This window comes from Perognathus longimembris, chromosome 13, assembly GCF_023159225.1.
Source record: "Perognathus longimembris pacificus isolate PPM17 chromosome 13, ASM2315922v1, whole genome shotgun sequence".
NCBI lineage: Eukaryota > Metazoa > Chordata > Mammalia > Rodentia > Heteromyidae > Perognathus > Perognathus longimembris.
Window position 1 is genome coordinate 50,161,797 of NC_063173.1, and position 9,206 is coordinate 50,171,002.

The 9,206-nt window shown below is 40.4% G+C and overlaps 1 protein-coding gene across 1 annotated transcript; it reads left to right on the forward strand.

Annotated features, from left to right (window-relative positions):
- The first annotated feature begins 307 nt into the window (after positions 1 to 307).
- On the forward strand, positions 308 to 1,231 carry LOC125361870 (olfactory receptor 4C11-like). Its single transcript, XM_048360478.1, has one exon. It carries the CDS (start codon positions 308 to 310, stop codon positions 1,229 to 1,231), a length of 924 nt encoding a protein of 307 aa, XP_048216435.1.
- Positions 1,232 to 9,206: the final 7,975 nt, after the last annotated feature.

Below are 9,206 nucleotides of genomic sequence, written 5' to 3' on the forward strand. Positions count from 1 at the left end.
AGGTTCAAGTATCAGCATTTCACACCAAATACTCTTGCTTAAAGCTTCAACCTTCATTTCAACAAACATTCTGTCTGCCATTATTTTCATGTACAATTTGGGAAGTGGGTTAGATGTTAAGTAAATTTTTCAGGAAAAAAGTAACTATAGGAATGTTAAGTGATAAATCACAGCTAAGTTAGAATTTCATGACTGAGGATATGTATTCCACATTTAAAATTTGTATTTACTTCTTCCATGATTTTCTTTTCTTCTCTGTAGATATCTTTTTGTGCTAACCTGTGGTTTCCGCACAATGACTGAACTAATGCAACAAAACAGCAGTGTGACAGAGTTTGTACTGTTAGGGTTGACACAGGATCCTCAGAGACAAAATATGGTGTTTTTCATCTTCTTGCTTTTCTATGTGTGCACTCTTGTGGGGAATATGCTCATCATTGTGACCATCACATTCAGCTCAACACTTGGGAGTCCCATGTACTTCTTCCTGTTTCATTTGTCCTGTGCAGATACCTTCTTTTCAACATCCATAGTACCCAGACTACTTGTGGATTCCCTCTCTGCAAAGAAAATCATTTCGTACAATGAATGTATGACCCAAATCTTTGTACTGCATCTATTTGGAAGCTTAGAGATCTTTGTCCTTGTCCTCATGGCCATTGATCGCTATGTGGCCATCTGCAAGCCCTTGCGCTACCCAACCATCATGAGGAGGCAGGTCTGCCTCATCTCCATTGTGTTTGCCTGGATTGGTTCTTTTGTACATGGCACTACTCAGATTATTCTGCTCTTGAGACTGCCCTTCTGTGGACCCAATTTGATTGACCATTACTGCTGTGATTTGCAGCCCTTGTTGAAACTTGCCTGCATGGACACTTACGTGGTCAACTTGCTGTTTGTTTCCAACAGTGGGGCCCTTTGCTCCTGCAGTTTTGTTGTTCTGATGATCTCATACATAGTCATCTTGCGCTCACTGCGAAACCACAGTGCAGACGGGAGGAAGAAAGCCCTCTCCACTTGCTCTTCTCACATCATTGTAGTTGTACTATTTTTTGGCCCCTGTATATTCATATACACACGTCCACCAACCACTTTGCCCATAGACAAGATGGTAACAGTGTTTTATACAGCCGGAACACCCTTTCTCAACCCACTTGTGTATACTCTGAGGAATGCAGAAGTGAAGAATGCCATGAGAAAGCTGTGGCATGTTCTAAGGATGGGTGAATAAGTGCAGATATCAAATAAGACACTTTCCATTCTTACTGATTTCCTTTCTCTTTATGCTTTGGGCTCAAGACTGATAGCTACTATAGCAACTTGCTGGCTATTTCTTTTCTTGAGAGTTCAAATCTGTTGTTATTTTCTGTAAGTTGTATGTAAAAACTAGGTGTGTGTGTGTGTGTGTGTGTGTGTGTGTGTGTGTGTATGTGTGTGTGTTTGCATTCATGCCAGTCCAGGGGCTTGACTCAGGCCCTTAGAGTTTTGCGTTGTTCCTTTACTCTTGGCTGATGGTCTAGTATGTGATATATGTCTCAGTCCAACATTTTTGCTTGGCGTTTTGATTGTATGGCCTAGGGAAAGTATGACTAAACATAAATATAGCTTCTTTTCCAGAATTTTTCTTATGTTACTTATGTTGTATTGTTTTATCCTAATTATGGGAAATAGCATCTAAAACAGTGTAACAAGAGGCACATTTTATTTAATCACCAGTGTGTATGTGAATAGTTTTGTGTATTGAATTATAGGTTTTTCTCATAGACACATTTTCTAATTTTCTTTTATCCCTTATTAATATAACTGGTATGTAATGTTTTGTTATCAACCCTGTGTTTGTTTAATGTATTGAGATTATAAGTATTCTGATATTCTTAAGAATTAGGACAGCAAATTAATAGATATTCCCAATCTAAATTTAGAAAGTTAAATGTACTGAATTCATAGTACACTTTCTCCGAATGAACAGCAGAAATATAGAAACATTTTGGAAGCAAAACATTATTATTTCCCATATTCAAGTTGCTGAAATTGAATAAATACATGGAAATAACTCTGGGTATGTAGAAAACTTTTGGAATTGTTTCTTGTTAGTGGGGACAGACATTTCCTGTGTACCCAAACCATTTTCTTGCTGTCTTTATGTTGTATTAATAAAGGAGTTATACAGATTCACAGATCATATTTTCTAGCACCCTCACTCTATCCAGGAAGTAGCAGTCCCTACCTTAGGCTGTCCTGTTAAGTGTGGATATCTTCCTATTTTGGGCTGGAGGTTGGACTTGGCTTGGGGGTGCATGGCTCATGGGAAGAGTGGTGAAACAGAGCACAAAGGCTTCAGGATGTCACAGTGTGTTATATTGTTGACATTTTGGGGAACTTTATTCTTTGTGACAGGAAAGCCTTTTTGCTTTCTTCGCCATAGCCTTTGTGATATGCTCCCAGGCCTTGACCTTAGAGGTTTCCAGATTTAGATCCTGGTGCCTTAGGTGCTTGCCATCTTGCCTGTCACCTGGACAATTCTTGCTAAAGGCCAGATACTAGTGTAGGTGTATCACACCATTGTTAATATGTGGCTTCAGCATTGTTTTTCACTATATAATAGACTTTCCTTCTAAATTATTTGATAAAAATGGCTTTAGAATGATGTTTATTGGGGAATGGTGGGGCAAAGGGTGAACCAATTCAGGAGAAACCCACTAGACACTATGATGGAAATGAACTATATAACTCCGGGTGAAGGCATGCCCCTCCAAATGCCATAGCTAGGAGAATATAATGTTCATTTGTATTCATTAGCAATGATAAAAAAGAAAATCTTTAAGAAGCACCTCCTATGGCTGGGAATGTGACTTAGTGGTACAGTGCTTGCCTAGCATGCATGAAGTCCTGGGTTCGATTCCTCAGTACCACATAAACAGAAAAAGCCAGAAGTGGTGCTGTGTCTCAAGTGGTATAGTGCTAGCCTTGAGCACAAAGAAGCCAGGGACAGTGCTCAGACCTTGAATCCCAAGCCACAGGACTGGCCAAAGAAAGGAAAATAAAAATAAAAAGAAAAGGAAGCACATCCCAGACTCTTTGTAATTAGGTGATTTTTTTTTCTTTAAGTTGCCCTACAGAAAAAGAAGAGAGGAGTAAAATAGTATAAAGGAGCACTCATCTGGTACAAACATGTGAAGGGTAATTATACAGTGAGAGGAAAATGGGATCTGTCTAAAGTGGCATCTCACTTTTAACTGAGGTTTTACAAGAGAGGAGTAACATTATGTATCCCAGTATAGGTGCATTCCGATAAAAGCTACCACTCACATCTACATTTCCTTCTCAAATGTTTGTTTTTGTTGAATGATGGAAGGAGATGAAAGAGATTACCGAAGTCTCCTAGGCACAATTTCAGTTGATGAACTGCATCACTGGCTAGTATACCCAGTCACTAAGCCACTGGCAACAAGAGAATTTCTTTGCCTAGTCACAAATCTCTATGTAAGGAAAGCAACAAAACACATGGGACAGCCATGTAGGAGAGGAGGATTCCACCTCATACCTGGATGGGCTGAGATGCTCATGGTATGAGTAACATCCTCAAAGTTTCCATCTGAAGAGGTTGAAAATGGAGTCAGTGGTGTTGTTAGGCTATGGGAGATAGTCCAGGATTGAGGTAAGCCTGAATCCTGGTACCATGGGACAGGTTTGGGAAAGGACTGCAGTGTCCTGCCAGGTGCCAGCCAATTTTTGGCCTTTCAGTCTGTGGGTAGCAATCTGCATCCTGTATCTGCAACAATCTGGAAACTGCATTCGCCTTCTACCATTGTAACAAAACAGAGAGGGCAGGAATGTGGCTTAGTGATAGTGTGCTTGCCTATAGAACCTGTTTTGGATCAGGATTCAGTGGTTTGGGCTTACAAAGGTTTGACTCTGGGGCCATCAGCACCTGTATAGCACTAGATTTTTACTACAAACAGTAAAACCCACAGTCAAAGCAGTATTGGAGTCCATGACAGGATTGGAGTCCAAAGCAAAGTAATGTGCTTACTTCCTTTTCTTTCCCCAACTGGTAGGCCATCACTGTCTACAACTGACATTTGGGCAAAGATTAACACAGGTAAAATAAAATTGTTTTTCTACTTATTTCAATGATTCTTTACTTATGTCTGTGATATAAGCAAGTGCTAAGATCTGAGTTTCTGATCAGACTTCTGGGAAGATGGCGGAGGAGCAGCAGAGCCGTAGCTGAACTCCCTCCAACATCGCAGTTTGCTCACCCCATAGAAACTTTTACTCCTAGAAAGACAGCCAGAGCAAGTTCTAACAGTACAGGGATTCTGGCCAGGAAGGAAAAATCGACTTTGCTCGTCTGAAAACACTGATATGAGCTCCGGGTGGCGTCCCACCGCCGCACCAGTGCTGGCACTGGCACAGCTCCTGGCACAGAAACCCGCACTCCACGCGGCTAAAGCACACAGCATACACCAGGGAGAAATCCTCCAGATGGCGGCTGAGCATGGACGACCTGAAATCGCAGAGAAGTGTGAGTACCCCACGAAAGATACTGTGACTCCCGCCCACAGAGCAGCTTCTGGAAGGCAGCCCTTCCCCCACCGCCAGAGCAAAGCGCCATCTTTGCCACTGGCATAGGGTCAGACCAGATTGGAACTAAAGCAGGCCTGGGGAAAGCGAGGTCAAAGGAGCCATCTTTGAAAAGGGCAAGAGGGACCCACCAGTGAGAGCCAGCTCCGCCCAGGAGAATGCCCCCTGCCCTGGCAGGAGGCGTGTCCTGGGCCTCTGCTTAGACAGAGGTGCTCCGCCCTGCCCACTGGAATTTCTAAATTTAAAGCAGTAGCGGTGAGTAGCTACCGGCGGCACGGAAACACCAAATAGGGGAACAAACAGTTCCTGAGACCGTTAAATGATCCCGTCACAGAGGAAGCCCAATTCCCAGCCCGAAACCGAGCTGCATTCCATAGTCACCTCCTCCAAGGAGGCCGCCCTGTCCAGGAGGGAGGAGCCTCCCCTAGGCAAGCAACTCTCAGCCAGGTAAAACAGGCCAGAGGGGCCACGCCCTGCTGAGTCCACAGCCTAATCAAAGCCAGGCATCAAAGGCAGCGGCCCCACAACAGACAGAGGAGCCACAGTTTCCGAGACTGCTCACATCCCCATCTACAGAGGACGCCCAAGGCCTACCTGCAAGCTGTGCGATCCACAGAGACCCAGGATTGCACCAACAGGGGAGAAGGGTCAGAACAGATGGACCCCCTGCAAACTGAAAGCAAGTCAAACCAGCCAATCAGGAAAATAGACTGTAGGCCATCCCAAGGAAATGAGAGACTGGGTAAAGACCACCCAAACAAGGAGGACTCCAATTTTTTTTTCTTTTCAAACATTTATTAAACTTAAAATTTTTTTTAAAATTTTTCACTTCTGAAACGTCATTGTTTTTTGTTTATTTGTTTGTTTGTTTTCCATTATTACGGGTTTGTTTTATCAAGTCTTTTTTGTTTGTTTGGGTTCTTCCTTTTCTGTTTTTTTCCTTTTTATTTTTTCTCTTTTTAAAATAATTTTTCTCTGTTTTGTGCATCTGTCTTCCAGTATTTTTACTGTATTTCTCTCTTTGAGTTCTCTTTCTTTAAAAATTACTTTCCTATGAATAATACCTCCACTCTTTTCTGCTAACTCCATTATCTATCATTTTAACCTTGTTCTTTCTACTGATTCTACTCTTCTCCATATTTCCACATCACTGAAACTAAACCAAAATCACCCCCCCCATACATTTTACTCTATTCTCTTTACTACCTCCAACTTACCCTCCTGACTTACTGCCTGGACCTCCAGGTTCCACTGACTCCTGGTTATTGGATAGAGGGTATCCCAGCTTAATCCGAGTGAATCAAAGTAGTTCATAGAAAAAGCCAGTCCTAAAAGAACTTAATATAAAAACAAGAATTGCTTATAGGGTTGTAACAGTAAATAAGTAACTACTGAATACAGGGCCCAGGATCGGTTGTTATATTGAAATTGTATTGTTTAGGAACACCAAATCTAATTTTATAGATAGGTATACAAGGTATCTGTATATAATTGTGAACTTGTAAGATTTACACAACAGTGCTTGGTAAGGGCTGCTTTGGGTCTTAAACAGTGCTCACAGGTGCTGATAGACTGGCATTCCCAATCCAAATGGGCAGAAGAAACACAAGAAAGATGGCAAACAATGAAGGCTTATCCCCCACTCAAAACAAGCAGGAAGCAGAGCAGTCAATCAAAGACATAGAAGAAAACCCCAAAATGCTCTACAAAGTCTACTGATAAACATGATAAATGAAAAGTTTCAATCTCTTCAGTCAATTATTCTAGAGCATGAGAAGGCAAAGCAAAAATTAATGGAGAATTTCAAGGCATCCACAAATAGAAAGATAAACGAACTTCAAGAGTCAAATGAAAAGATAGCTACCCAGTTTAATGATTTGAGAGACAACACTCAAAACCAAAGTAATGAAGTTAATGAAGTAAAGAAGTCCATACAAGACCTAAGAAATGTCATGGAAATCATCAGGAAAGACCAGTAAGAAGGAAAAGAGATTCAAAATCAAGTAGCTAGTCTACAGTCCCGACTAACTGAAACAGAGGATCGAATCTCAGGAGCTGAACATTCCTTAGATTCTATGGAGAAAGATAAAAAATCAATACAAATCCAGTCCAATCAACAAAACAGATTGTTACAGGAGATTCAAGACACGATTAGGACGCCCAATTTAAGGTTAATAGGTAGAGAGGAAAACTTGGAGAAAGTTTGGGATAGGCAATCTATTTAACAGAATATTAGCTGAGAACTTCCCAATTATCCAGAAGGAAAGGCCTATACAGATACAAGAAGCATTTAGAACCCCAAACCAGACCAGAATAGGACATCCCACCAACACAACACATTGTTATCAACACAGGATCAGTAGAGTCCAAGGAAAGAATCCTTAAAGCTGTTAGGGAGAAGAAAACAATCACATATAAAGGAAAAGCAATCAGAATTACCCCAGACTTCTCAGCAGAGACCATGAAAGCAAGGAGAGCCTGGAATGAAGTATACCAAACACTAAATAAAAATAACTACCAACCAAGAATTCTGGACCCAGCCAAACTCTCATTCATAGCTGAAGGTCAAATAAAAGTCTTCCACAGTAAGAAAAAACTGAAACAATATATCTGCACCAAACCAGCTTTACAGAAAATCCTCAAAGATGTACTATACAGGCAAAATAATCAAGATCCCAATACAGACAGAGCAATGAACTCTAAATAGTAAACATCAGATCAAGAAATGGGAAGACACATCTTTAAACAAGATAGTGATAATGAAAGGAACAAACCATCAACTCTTCATCTTAACTCTCAACATTAATGGACTTAATTCTCCAATCAAACGACATAGGCTCATAAGTTGGATCAAAAATCAAGATCCACCTTTCTACTGCCTCCAAGAGCCATATCTATCCAGCAAAAGTAAACGTCTTCTAAAAATGAAAGGCTGGAATCAAATCTATCAAGCAAATGGTCCCCATAAGCAGGCTGGAGTTGCAATCCTAGTATCAGACAAAATTGACTTCAAATTAAAAAAGGTAAGAAGGGACAAAGAAGGCTACTACACACTAGTAAAGGGATCTCTCCTACAGGAAGATATAACCATTCTAAATATCTACACACCAAATGCAGGAGCATCCAACTTCATCAAACAAACACTACTGACTTTAAAAACACTCATAGACCCAAACACACTGATAGTTGGGGACTTTAACACTCCACTATCACCTCTGAACCGATCAACACGCCAAAAACTGAACAAAGAAACCACAGAACTTAATAACTGCGCAGAGCAACTAGACTTAACCGACATCTACAGAATATTCCACCCAGAAACAAGAGAATACACATTCTTCCCCTCAGCACATGGAACAGTCTCCAAAATAGATCACATCTTAGGGCCCAAAGAAAATCTGTACAAATTCAGAAGTATCAAAACCATTGCCTGAATTCTCTCAGACCACAATGGAATAAAATTAGAGCTCAACTCAAAGAGCCACCACAGAAAATCCTACAATTCATGGAGACTAAACAACACACTGCTGAACCATCAGTGGGTCATTGAAGAAATTAAATCAGAAATTCAAATGTTTATGGAATTCAACCAAGTTGAAGACACAAAGTACCAGCTCCTTTGGGACACAGCAAAGGCAGTACTCAGAGGAAAATTTATATCTCTGAGTACATACATCAATAAACTGGAGAAACAACAACTCAATAATTTAAGGAAGCACCTTAATTTCCTTGAGAGAGAACAAGCCAAACCCCAAGTCAATAGATGGAAGCAAATAATTAAAGTCAAATCAGAATTAAATCAATTAGAGACTAAAAAAACCATCGAAAGAATCAACAAAACAGAGTTGGTTCTTTTAAAAAATCAACAAGATAGACAGACCCCTGGCAAACCTGACCAAAAAATGAAGGCAGCACACTCAAATAAACAAGATAGGAGATCAAACCGGTAACATCACCACAGAAATAACCGAAATTCAGAAAATAATAAGGGACTATTTTGCAAACCTTTATGCCAACAAATTTGAGAACATGGAAGAAATGGATGATTTCCTAGAAAAAATTCATATCCCCAAACTTAAATATGAAGATTTAAACCTTCTAAACAGACCCATAATCAATACTGAAATAGAAATGGCAATAAATGATCTCCCATCCAAGAAAAGCCCAGGTCCAGATGGATTCACTGCAGAATTCTATAAGGCCTTCAAAACAGAACTCACAGCAGTATTTCTCAAAATCTTCAATGAAATTGAAAGAGAACGTTCACTACCAGACTCATTATATGAAGCCAGTATAACCCTCGTCCCAAAACGAGACACGGACTCATCACGGAAAGAGGACTACAGACCGATTTCCCTGATGAACATAGACGCAAAAATTCTCAACAAAATTCTGGCCAATCGACTTCAACAGGTCATCAAAAAAAATCATACAACTCGATGAAACTGGATTCATCCCAGGGATGCAAAGTTGGTTTAATATATGCAAGTCAATTAATGTAATCCACGACATCAACTGGAGCAAGGTAAAGAAGCACATGGTTTTCTCTCTGGATGCGGAAAAAGCGTTAGATAAAATCCAGAACCCCTTTATGCTAAAAGCCCTGAAAAAACTGGGAT